Source organism: Plectropomus leopardus, chromosome 4, assembly GCF_008729295.1.
Source record: "Plectropomus leopardus isolate mb chromosome 4, YSFRI_Pleo_2.0, whole genome shotgun sequence".
Classification (NCBI taxonomy): Eukaryota; Metazoa; Chordata; class Actinopteri; order Perciformes; family Serranidae; genus Plectropomus; species Plectropomus leopardus.
Window position 1 is genome coordinate 11905653 of NC_056466.1, and position 13066 is coordinate 11918718.

General features: G+C 36.5%; 1 protein-coding gene across 3 annotated transcripts; it reads right to left on the bottom strand.

Annotated features, from left to right (window-relative positions):
- Positions 1–51: 51 nt before the first annotated feature.
- Positions 52–12030, bottom strand: bdh2 (3-hydroxybutyrate dehydrogenase, type 2). Of its 3 annotated transcripts, none has more exons than XM_042485741.1 (10): positions 11972–12030; positions 8416–8506; positions 5946–6024; positions 4829–4925; positions 3547–3655; positions 3128–3188; positions 2873–2986; positions 1774–1832; positions 1510–1602; positions 52–385 (listed from the first exon to the last, which is right to left on the bottom strand). In XM_042485741.1, exons 2-10 carry the CDS (start codon positions 8485–8487, stop codon positions 332–334), a joined length of 738 nt encoding a protein of 245 aa, XP_042341675.1. In that variant the 5' UTR covers positions 8488–8506; positions 11972–12030; the 3' UTR covers positions 52–331. The 3 variants fall into 3 exon arrangements, with proteins under 3 accessions (XP_042341675.1, XP_042341673.1, XP_042341672.1); XM_042485739.1 differs by having other exon boundaries at positions 8416–8503; positions 11972–12003; XM_042485738.1 differs by lacking the exon at positions 11972–12030 and adding an exon at positions 11637–11711.
- Positions 12031–13066: the final 1036 nt, after the last annotated feature.

Consider the following 13066-nt stretch of genomic DNA (forward strand, 5'->3'; position numbering starts at 1 on the left):
GCGACGTTAGGGGGGAGTTAGGTCAAAGACACAAGCCATTCAAGGGTGTTTGTGAAGACATTTTAATTGATATTAAAACATACTTAATTATAAATCGCATTGATAGATTGCTTTGTAAAATGTTAGGTGTTAATTATAAGGTGATAGCACCTGTACACTGTAACTGTGATAGTCAATTTATTACAGTAAACATATTGACATTACGACATTGCACAGATTTGAGTTGAGAATTATCTGCCACAGAATCAGTAAACATAGCAAAATCAAAAAAGTCAGATTTTGTGTACTTTTTTTTAATAGCAGTCTCCACTCCTTTCTTGCAACAGTTTTCTCAGAGTGACCATCCTCCATCAATGATTTGCTCTGTTCCAGTCACATAGGCAGACTGTGAAAGAGACGAGAAACATCACATCACTGAGAAACAGTTTCACTACTAACCAATCAACAATTATTTTGTCTACATCCATACCTGTGGAATATTAAGTTTAGTTTGACATTAAGCATGCATACACCCAGGGACATAACCAGTATTTTAGATATTCTCTTGTCATAGGTGTAGATTTCAGGGCTGAGGCAGGGGACACAACCCCTTCCATATTTATAACTTGCAATTGTGCCTAAATATAAAAAACATTAAAGTAACAAGAGGACTTTTTTTTGGATAATCAAAGACATTTACACAATAAATTAATGTAAATAATGCACAAATTTGCTGCATTAAAAATCCCCCAAAATGCAGGACATTGAGTGTTAGATGCTCAAAATATTCTGGCAGAGTACCCCCACACACCCAAGTTTTATGTGTGTCCCCCAAGTGTAGAAATGAAACCTTTGCACTTGACAGAGGTCATGAGTAGCATTTCCCTCTCAAAATACTTAAACAGAAAATAGTGATGATAACAATCAATGGACGATCGATTAATCGGTCATTAAGAATTTAATCAAAAATGTAAAATTTAAGTGATTATACAATAGGCTGTGACATGCTGTCAAAGTAATGCAATATGTTGCTTTTAGCTTTGACGAAGGAAAAAAATGCATATGGTACTGTTTGAAATAAGCATTTTTTTTGATTAATCTATTGTTCATTTTACCAATTAATTGATTAAGGAAAGTACTTTCAATTTGCAACCCTAACAGAAACCAAATCTTTCAATAGTACATGGTGAAATTTAAAAAAATGTTCAGTTATATTGTCAGTAAATTTTAATTCACACATCAAGGACCGCATTGACCAGAATACATTTCTGGAGAATTCTTTATTTAACTCTGTAAGTATGTTTTTATTGATATAAAAACCGTTAAGTTGAAGTATACTGAGTCTAAAAAGTACTGAATAATTTTAAATGCCAACTCTAGGCTACAGAGCCCCTTACATTTTTAGAACAAAGTCAAAGTACCTGGACCTCCATGCCTTTAATGTTAGCTATGGGCCTACAAATTCTACCTGACTGTATATATTATCTGTACCACACACTAAACATGGATCACTTATCTGCAAGCACTCACCTCATCCGAGGCCAGGTATACACACAGGTACGCCACCTCTTCAGCTGTGCACATTCTGCCAGTTTTCTGTCGTGCCATGAAATCCTTAAAAGCCTGGGTAGTTAAGGAGAGAAAGAGTTACAGTTGTAACATTCATTATCCTTAATACCTAGGATTTCTTCTTGTGGAAAGTAAGACAAGATGTGCCTGTTAAATGACTCATGTGAGTATTACTGTCAGATTAAGGCTGGAGAAAATGACAGAGTAAATCAAAGCCTAACGTACCTGCTCTGGATCAGGTTGAGCCTGGATCCTACCCCTCAGTGATGGAGTATCAACAGTGCCTGAGAAAATATAACAGAGAAACATTGACTATCTTCTTATACCTTCATTATAACAACAATACTGAATAAAGAAATACAGATACCTTTAGACCAGTTCAATTATTTTGACACATCCAACTGAGTCAAATTAATCTAACATAAATCAAAAAGCACCATTTATGTAATTAAATCAAATAAAATGTATCATTAATAAAATTAACTATACCTCAAAGAATTTACCCAATTTTCTCCGCCGTTCATGTAACATAAACCAAAAAGTACCATTCATGTAATTAAATCAAACAAAACTGATTACAAACAGAATTAACAAGTAGAATTGACCTAATATATTCTGACAAAGTTTATGTACATAACATTAATACATTCTGTGTAGCACTTAAATTACTATCTGACAGAATTAAGTAATCCTTAAGTCTTTCTAATGTATACCAAAAAAAAAATACAATTGATGTAATGAAATACATAAAATTGGTTATAAGTGAAATTAACTATAGATCATAAAATTTACCACATTTACTATTGCAAATTCTTTATAATTACTGTTGATAAATTCTGTATAATTAAAGTATGCCGATCAACATGTTTGAAATACTCAAAATTTCATAACAGTAATAACATAAACTTTGTTAATTAGGTAAATTCTTTAGTAATGCTATAGTAAAATATATTCTCATAGTCTAGTCATCTCATTAAAAAAATGAATAAATTGTACTTTTTTGGTTTATGTTAGAAATACTTGACTCAATTGGAGGAAGATTTTATATGTCACTGAATATTTTTTTTATTGTAGATATGATGGGGTTAGATTCAGATCTGTTGAATGAATGATGGCAGTTATTTAGACTTTCATAGGGGACAAAATCAAGGCTTGTATATCTTTGAAATACACAATGTCCTCAAATAAAAGATTATTTTTCTAGAACATCAGTTCAACTGGTTGTCAAGGATATCTACAATATATTATCTATTAAAATACTGAGCCTCAGTAATACTCGAAGAGGAATCAGCAGGTTTTGTTGTGCATGTTGATCTAAACTTACCAGGACAAACACAATTACAGCGAATGCCTTGCTCAATGAAATCGGCAGCTATAGATTTAGTGAGCCCAATCACTGCAGCCTTGGAGGTGCTGTAGACACACCGGTTCACAACACCTGTGTGGAGGAAACACATAAACACACACGCAGAGCAATTACCTGAGCTAAGAGGATTACAGTGAGCATGGTCATACTTGAGCGACTTAATGTCCCTTTAATTTTACTTAATAGTGAAAAGATCTGTGGAAGTTCATTTACCTTTTATGCTTGATGCAACAGATGCCATGTTTATAATGTTCCCTGACTTCTTTGCCAACATCTTGGGGGACAAAAAAAATAGGAAGGTGGCATGTTAACAGAATATAATTGGCAAATTACAGAGTGAAATCATGCAATGGTCATTTTTATGTAACAAATAAATTTACAGTGTACTACAATCCAAGCTAAAATTCCCCTTTGAGACAGTTTGGTTAGTTTGCAGCTAAAGCTGGATTAGTGATTGGTCAGTCGCCGCCCATCATGGCACAGGCTCAGAGTAATACAGCTAATCCCAGCGGACAAAGGATGAGAACAAAAGAAAAGCATATGTCACTCAATTTACAGCAGTTGAGAAAATTATAGCCTCTCAACAACAGGAGGAACTGCTTTAAGTATTTGGTAAAGTGGGCAAAGGTCACCTTGGGCAGGAAAGCCTTGCACATGAGGTACATGCTCCGGACGTTCACGTTCATTGTGAAGTCCCAGTCGGCCTCTTCACAGTTCAAGATGGAGCCGTGGTGCACAAACCTGTGTACAGTAGAGGACATGCAAACACAGAAATGACAAAGGACAGTACTACATGTAATCATCCATACACATGGCTTTACTAAGAGGTAATATACCTCATATTTCAATCAGAATCAAAATAGAAGAGCGTAAGAGGTCGATAAAAGATGTAAAGTTCATACAAAAATTTAAAAATGCATATCTTTCCTGTTACCTTTAGTGCTATTTAACAGTCTACTTTGTTTTGGTGTGAGATAACGGCCGTCGAGACGTCTGGCTTCTTTTGACTATAATAAAACTCAAGTTTGGTTGAAAGAAAATAGTCCCTACATAAAACTGCTCACAGTGGGGTCTGTGAATTAGGGTGAGTAACTAGGGCATGATTTCTCAAACCAAAACACTCTTGGTTGATAAATAGCACTGCTGGTAGAGGGAAAATATTTATTTTTGATTTTGGATTGAACTGTTTCTTTAAACTAAAAATAAATGCTAAATTCTTCGTTAACCCCCTCAACATTTTACCGAGCCCTAAAAGGTGTCAATTTAGAGACCTTTGTTAAGGAGATTGACAAAAGGTCAAGTAGAGGTTAAACCTTAACGTATAGGGATTTGGAAATGAAGTTAAGCAAGGGATGGATAAACATGCTTAATGTGAAGACAGCATACTGGAAAAACAAGTGAAACATTTATGTATTATGCATGTCGAAAGATATGGCTGGATATATTCCATGAGTTTGTTATCGTCAAGAAATCCCCTGGCAAACCCACTCACTGTCTCACTGTCAACACCTCATCCGTATACTACTGAGAGTGTAAATCTGTGCAAAATATGAAGCATAGTTTTAAGCAAAAAAGTCAGGCAGATTCTAAAACATCCAAGCACTGTAGTTCTTCAGCAGATTTTACTCAAACAGGAGTAAATAGTGCATTTGCTGTGGACTATTTTTAGCCATGGAGTTTGTGTGCTAATTAATACTTACGGCGCCATGATGGTGCATGTGGGAATTGACTCAAAATAAATTACACTGTCTATTTTAATGGGTGATGAAGGAACATGTCACCCAGAACTGCAGTTCAACAACAGATTATCATTAGATTTATAGGGCCATAAATCCTACAGATTGGACTTTTAATGCTCTAGGTAGAGTTTATCAATAATACCACTCTACTACAAGGTAAAGAGGGCAAACGTACCCAGCAACGTTGAACAGCACATCCACATGATCATGTTCTTTGGCCAGAGCTTCAACTTGGTCCCTCTTAGTCACATCCACGATCTTGGTCTTGATCCCTGTTATTGAAGAGAGAAGAAGAGGTTTGGCTTATTAATAACACTCTCTGAATTAGAAAACAATTAAGATCGAATTGCCTCACTGTGTCTAAGTATTTAACATTTTATTGCAGGATATACTAGTTTTAGACAACACATTTGTTCAATTACAAACATTCACACTTGGCTGCTTCCTGTGCCACCTCTATCATTTCCTGCTGGCCACTCAGCAGCTCTACAGAAAGCAGTTAGAGATGAAGTGATTGTAAATGACCTGAAAGGAGGTGTGGAGTGAGCCGAGAGTGTTGATCAGTGTTTATTCAAACCTGGTATAGCTGGGGCAATTTTGTGCAAGAGGTCTTCTTCCTGAATTCATTGCTGACTGCTTACAAACCCGGCACATTAAATATTGTGATTCTGTGTTTAACAATAAAATCAGCTAAATTCAAAACAAATAAAAAGGTTGGTAACAAGGACATAACATTTAAGACACTGTGAAAATCAATAAAAAAAGCAATAGTTAATGTCATAGCACACTGTACATTATGATTTATAATGTTATATGATGGGGACAGCATGGTTTAGTAGTGATTAGTCTACTGTCCCCTGAATGTTGATAACTAAAACAGTATATACATCAGTGAGCTGTAATTCATACAACAAAAATGAAATAAAATGTAACTATTAAAAAAGTTACATTTTCACTTTTAATGATGCTGTCATAAGAAAATTCCATATCTGCTGAACTGAATCATGCAAAAAATGATTTTTAATAACATTTTAGAGCTGAAAGGAATAGTTTATTAATTTAATTTAAAGGTAGATTGACAGGAATGGTGCTGTACAAATGAAGTTTATTATTATTATGATTATGTATCAAATGTATCTTATTAAAAGCTTCAAAGTTACAGAGGTTACTGCATAACTAAGTTGTGGAAAAAAAACTGACAAAAAGCCGAAAAAAATGCCGAAGCTATCCTGGCCACATCACAGTAGTTACCCAGCAGATGGCGGCCTCACACCAACAGAAGTGAATCTCACCTGGAATCCCATCCAGCTCTTTCAGCTTCTCTCCGTTGATGTCTGTTGCTGTGACTTGAGCTCCCTCCTTTGCAAATGCCTATAGGAAAAACTTCAGTCAGTACCAAGTGGTTTCATAATGCCTGCTCCTATCATTGCACAACCTAGTTGGATGTTGGATCTTCACTTATGATGCGCAGTATGCAGCACTAGTTTATTTTTAAGGGATAGTTTGGATTCTTTGAAATAGGGTTGTACACTATACTGAGAGTATTTTCACCACCTAACCTCAGATCAGACAGCCTGCTCCAACAGGGAAAACGTTAATGTCTTCAGTTCCACATCTATGTTCTCGTCAATGCCACCAGACTCCACTGAGAAAAAGTCATTTTGGCAAGCTGAACACAGGAGCTGCTGATCTACCGCTAACTCCATCAGTTAGTGAGTTTGTGTTATTGTGCTATTGTCCTTTGGTGATTCTAAACTACCTTTGAGACACCCATATCAAACAATAACACAAAAAACCAACTGACAGAGGAAGTGGTAGACCAGCAGCCCATGTGTTCAGTGATGTTAAATCAGTTTTTTTTTCTAAACTCTGGCTTTAAAGAAAGAAATGTGACAACTTAATTTGCTTGCTGGAAATTGCTGTCTAACTGCAAGGTAAAGCAGTGAAAAAGTTCTTAATATATTGTGCATTTACATTGATACTGATTTTTTTTCGATTGGACTTTTTTCTGTGGCTAAAATATGTTTTACTGCTGACCCCATCCACAGCAGTGCATTGCTTAGCTTCTATGTCAGACACCAACCTGCTTCTCCAAAACTGGGGGCGTGCCAGCTGACATCTACTGTTTGTAATACACTGATGATGGATAAATAACTCAAACAACCCCACCTCAAAAGATCTAAACTATCCCTTTAATAAACAAGGCCATTCAAGGCAGGTTATCCTTGTATTACATATGCTCTGATACCTACAATCTTAGATCAAGTCATTGTCTACACTTAAAGGAGCCACCTATGTGGACTGTGGATGATATAAGGAATATGTATTTTTACTTGAAATGACCTTCCAGCTGGATTCAATCAAGACCCTCTTATCTCTAACCAGTTATAAATAAACTTTAATAAAAGTCTTTACCACAAACTGCTCTTGCTACAAGGCATAACAATTTCAGCATGTCGTCATGCCTTTTTGTCTGTATGTATTTTACATTATCTGTATACCTTCATCTTCTTTTGATGCATGGACAGTAGTTTTTATATTCTGTACTGTTTATGATGTATTTTGTATGTTATTGTATGTATGTAACAGATGCATTCTCAGGTTAGTTTGCTGCCTTCTTGGCCAGGCCTCCACTGAGATTATATCTCACTTGGTTTCAATCTGTTTACATGAAGGTTTAAACAAAATAATCATGGTAAAAAAAAACCTTGCAGCCAAGAGTTCCCTTTTAGAAAAAGTTAGAATACTTTGTCGGATCCCATGATCCAAAAAGTATGTTTTAATTCTAAAATGAACTGAAATCTGTTTTGTTCCAAAGGTTGGAAACAGTGATAGGCAAAAAAGCTCTTCTATAAAAAGGCTGCCTGAGTGCACACAGTCACTTCCTCTGACTTCAGACAATAATTCAGGGCATAGTACTGACACTAAGAGTTCATCATCACCTATCTATAGACAAAATGGTCGAAATTCAAACCTGAATCTTTCAACCATCACTTTAAATCTATTCCATCTCCGGTCAGCTAATGGCTGATGGAGTGACCGCATCATTAAACACAGAGCAGACCGCATCAGCTTAATACACCTTTTTAAGTCTAAATGGAAAAAGCTCAATCGATCCCTTACACCATATGTAACTTAATACCATGTGATTGGAACCTAATGACCTGAGACATGAATAGATCTCTCTGTATTTGAATATCTGCAAACTACACAAAAAACAAACCCCTGTAATACAGAGGATTGTGCTGCCCTGAACCCGTGTGAACATCATTTTTAGAACCACTTTTACAGCTCAGTTATTTACACATGCATGTAAACTGATGGCTACTACAGAAAGTGTATTCTTCAAGTACGGTGGAAGAAGTTGTTTCAGTTACATTATGTATTGACTAAATCCTCTATATTTCTTAATGAAATTATGCTTTTTACCCTGTTTAGAATATAAAAAGGGGTAAAACTAATACTTAAATAGGTGTATAGCAGCACACAGCAAAGTAATTTGGAAAAAAAGTGTTTTGGATCACCTATATTGTTGTAGTGCTGCACTTTTACACTTTAAAATGGATTTAGAGAAGATATGAAATACGACAAGATGTCAGCAACATTCAAATCTTCAATTTGTGTGACACAAAAACTTGTTGAAATATGTAATGAAGTCAAAATAAACACTGCCTGGACACCACAAGCTATTCAATAAACAATTTTTCATCTGTGATTTGGTAAGAAATGCATCAGTGAGAAGTTCTTATTTAAGCTCATTACTATTGCTGCAGCACGTCCAATCCCCTGCGCGGCGGCTGACAACACAATCACTTTCCCGTCGAGGCGGCCCATAGTGTGCCTTTCACTGCTGCTGTGAACAAAACAAACAAACGAAAAAAGGGTATTGTACAATAACAACAGGTTCATTTTGATGATAAAGCCTCTCCTTCTTATATTAAATATCTCCCATTGAGCATTCATTAGATATTCAAAAATGTGTTTATGAGAGATCATTTAAACTGAAAGTTTGCCGTAATGAATGATAAATACTCAATACAGCAAATTTATGTAAAATAACCAGTTTACTGTTGTAATGTCTGTGTATCTGTTCTGTTGTATTTGACTTACAGCTTCAAAGAAAAACTGTATCACATGAGCACATGTATTACTAAGCATTACAAAATCAATACAATGTCAAATTGTTGACCCCCTCACCATCCTCCCTGGCGAAAAATAACTGGGGGCCGACATTACTGTCTTTAGAGGCCCTGACACACCAAGCAGACTGTCAGCCGTCAATCAATGTTGGGCCACTGGTGAGTGTCTGTGTCCCTTGTCTTTGCAGTGTGTCACATAAAGTTGGCCCTCCTTGGCCTGGTCGGCCTTTTTTTAGCCAATCTAGCATGCTGAATCAGTGTTTTGATTTTCCGTTCAGTTCAGTGCATGAGAAGAGAAATGGAAGTGGAGAAAGTAAACAAAGGGCTAAACAGAAGAGGGAGTGAGATAAAAACAAACTTAATCTATCAAGTGCCCCAGGGATGATGTTTTTCTGTAGGCTAATGCGGAAGCTAATGTTGCCCTGGTTCATCAAAAAATGGGATTTTTCTATTGGATTTTGGATCACTGCAGAAAATAAGCTCTGCAACAATTTTTGATAGATACACATTTTATTCAGCACGATAATCTTCACAAATGAACACCACTTTCAGGATGTTTGAAGCCTAAATGCAAGTGCCAGGAGTAAAAAGCTAATGTTAGGCTGTAAACAAACTACATTACGGTCACATCGCCCTTGCTACAGGGCTGCAAAGCCGCGTTTGGCATTGCTCGATGTGGTGATGCGCTGTAGTCTCATTTAGCCACTTGCTAGTAACTGCCTTAAGACACCTTAAAGCCTTAGCATTTGTGAGTGGGGTATTTCATGATGTATTTTAGTCGTAAAAAAAATTTGAAAGTCTCTTCAGCTTGTGTCAACCCCAGACCTTTTCCAGGCATCAGTGGCCCCGTCTGGCCACCCTGGGGCCGACACTGAACTTACAGCAGAGATTACATGGTATAAGTATCACATCTTACATCTGAATTCATCAGGCAGCAGTGTTAATTACTGTGCACTTTACAGTGCTCTGTAACGGATAGTTACAAAGTCCCTTGGCCATAAATATTCATGTCAGTTTTATGACAAGCTCACTCACAATTACATGTAGCTGACAGTGACAGGCCTCGTGAGAAAATAATATTACAGAATATCTTGCCATAATAAACATTAGAGAATACAGTACAAAACTGTGCAGCCAGACCTTTTATGGCTGAAAGAGTTTTTTGACAGTGGTTGCATGCAACTTTCAATTTCCAACATTCCCCTGATTCTAACCTTCAACAAGTTACGGTAAACAAACATTCGCACTAATTACCATCAGAAGTGAACCAGAGGTGCACCGTCTCAAAGGTTGGCCTTGGTGAAGCTACAGCATAGTCACAGGGGAAACTACCTCAAGATTTCAAAGAAACAAATCCAAAGTTGTTTTGTTTTCATCAGTGCCATCACCAAACCAACAGTGGCGTGTGTGTATGTGTGTTAGCCTGTCCTTTTTGCAGTTTGTCTGGCAGTGTTTGCTCTCCTCAGCACTCACCAGCTGTCATTTGAAAGAAGTTAGTGAGAGATAGCTAGCTGTTTCACCCAGTGAGTCGTGATTTCACACACTCATTGCAGTTTTTTCCAGGTCTGCCTTTACTTTTCTCACTTAGCGAGGAAAAGATGGAGGGCTTACAACACCAGCAAAACTTTTCAATGCCACATGCCTTCTTTCTTCACACTTATTCTCAATTTGTATTCCTGGAATTGCATTTAATCTGACACACAGTGCTGTGATGTGTTTTGCCACATTTTGTTCAGTTCCCCTGCAATGTTCTTTTGAACAAAAATAGACTATATTATAGTTATTATAGCCTCTCAAGCAGGTGCAGACACATGCAGTGTGTTCAAATGCTGCTATGAACAGAAGATGTGAGGAAACAGTTGTCAGCTTTTGTCCACTTTATATGTATTTTTAAGTTGTACTGGTGTTTTAAACTAGATTCAGATTTATTTTCTCTGGACAACAAATGGGGATGGAGAGTATGAACACAGACCAAGATAGCAATACAAAGGTAAACAACCAGAATAGATCATTACCACAAACTGAGACATTCATAGAGGGGCAGAACATTACTCAGAAAAATGTCCTTGGTTCAACTGTCTGCAATAATGACAGACCGTGGAAAGGTGACTTGCAAAGTATTTTAGCCGCATTTCTTCATATTTTCGAAAATGTTCGAGTTTCTACATTCAAACAAAATGTAATAATCGGGTGTACGCCAATTAATTCCAACTAGTGCCTATTAAATAGCTAAAATAATCTGTACTGGGGTCAATGCATTAATGTAAATATGCCATTTTAAGCAATATTTATTTGTTAAGTCAAGCTTTCAGTCCAAATGAAAGCTTTATTGGTGCAAATATGAATTACAGCTGCAGTGTAATATTCCCAATATTGATAGCCTTAATATGTAATGTGATTCAAAAGCAAATATTTAGCAATTCAATAACCCTAAACTTCATTTTGAAATCACAACATACATATCTACTGATGCAACATGTGCTCCACGAAGTTCGTTTGAAACAGTGCAGGTGTAAGTGCACCCCCTTAGATATAACGGAAACAACCTATTTTGGCAAATTGGCACTACAAAAAGCATGCTTAATTAGACATTGCAGTTAATATTTTCTAATGTACCAACTGAAGTACAAAGAGCCATCACTGGATTAATGTGATGTTGAAGAAAAGTTTAAAACGTGATAATTCTCGGGCAAATTCTGTTATAAGGAGCGTCTTTCCCCCCTGTGGTGTTTATGCGAATTCAGGGATGTATGAACAACTGTGTTTAGCCATTGGTTTCAATATGAAGCTCAGAATAAGGGTGCAATCTTTTCAAGGGCGAGTCAATAGCAAATGTCAACTTACTTAATCGCAATAATATTTTAAGTTGGTTTAATGTTGATGAGGTGCACACGTGTTGCAGTGTCTTTCCTCTACTGCTGCACAAGACTGCACAATTCAAATGATCCTGAATGACATTTTCCTCGGACGCCTGCGGTGATTTCTTTGATTCAGATCGTTGCATAACACGTTTCTGCAACGTGCCTCACCAACTCTACACTTCACTTCTGCAGCAAAGAGGGAAAAAGCAACAGGTCGCTGAGCAAACTGTGTCAAACTTCACCGTGGAATTCGTGCAGCTACTATTCATAGACTGCAAAGTCAAACACAAACCTAAAAAACTTAATTTAGAAACTCACCCTCAGTTCAGGTCCGTGCCGGAACGTCTGAACGTCCAAGATCAGAAGGAGAAACTTATGTGACCCTCTGCTTGTAAAGCTATTGGCTGAAGACCCGGAAGTGTTCATGACAAAACTTTGTAATGTGAGACAAGATGAAATTGAGAGCAAGAGAGTTCAGCGTCCTTAATGTGAGAGCAGGTTTAGTTAAATATTAATGTTTTTTTCTGCGACTTTTTCTGAGACTTTTCTGTACTTTTCTGTATTGGATCATGTATTAAAAGCTGTTTTCTGAGGCACCTGTTTGCAGTAAATTAATTACAAAATAATTGTAACTGTAGGCTAATCAGTAATGGTTACTGAAAAAATATGGAATTAAATGTTGGTGATTACTCTTTTTTTCAGTAAAAAGTTAATGTGTGGAATATTACATTCATCCTGTTTCTTTGCATCTTTCAGCCATGCATGATCACCTTCTTTTGTCATAGCCGATTTCCAGACAAATATTAGCTTTATTGCCCAGTTTCAAACAATTTTAAAGAGGTAATTAAAAATAATAAAATGCAATGAGCACCTCTCATTACTTTGAGCAAGTAATTACTATAGTTAGCCTGTACAGTTCTTGTTTCATTTTTAACAGGGTAATCTTTAACCCTCCCAACACTGACACCTCACAGCCTTACATTTGTGTGTGTAATCAGCTAATAAAGCATGCAGGCGTTGGAAATTTACCTTTGAGAACTACTAAACATTTTTCAATGACCCAGTTTTATCATTGCTGAGAGTTAATATTTTGCAAAAATAATATTTTAACTGAGGTAGGCTATATAGCCTAAATGGCTGCATGTGTAAAATAAAAAATATATCCTTCTTTTTTAGGAATATTAGCTTTTTTAATCAAAGCTAAGGCTTTCGTTGCTTTTCATGATTCAGTGTGTGTTCTAATCTCAGTGCCAAATATTTTCCATTGCTGTCCTTCAAGTACACCGTGTTCAGTAAACCATTACCTGGGAGCTCAGTAGCTCGAGACTGAATACAAAAGCAGTCTGCCATCACTTTTTTCAATCATTCATTTCTCACTATAGACCTAACCACTTAATACTAATACTAATACAT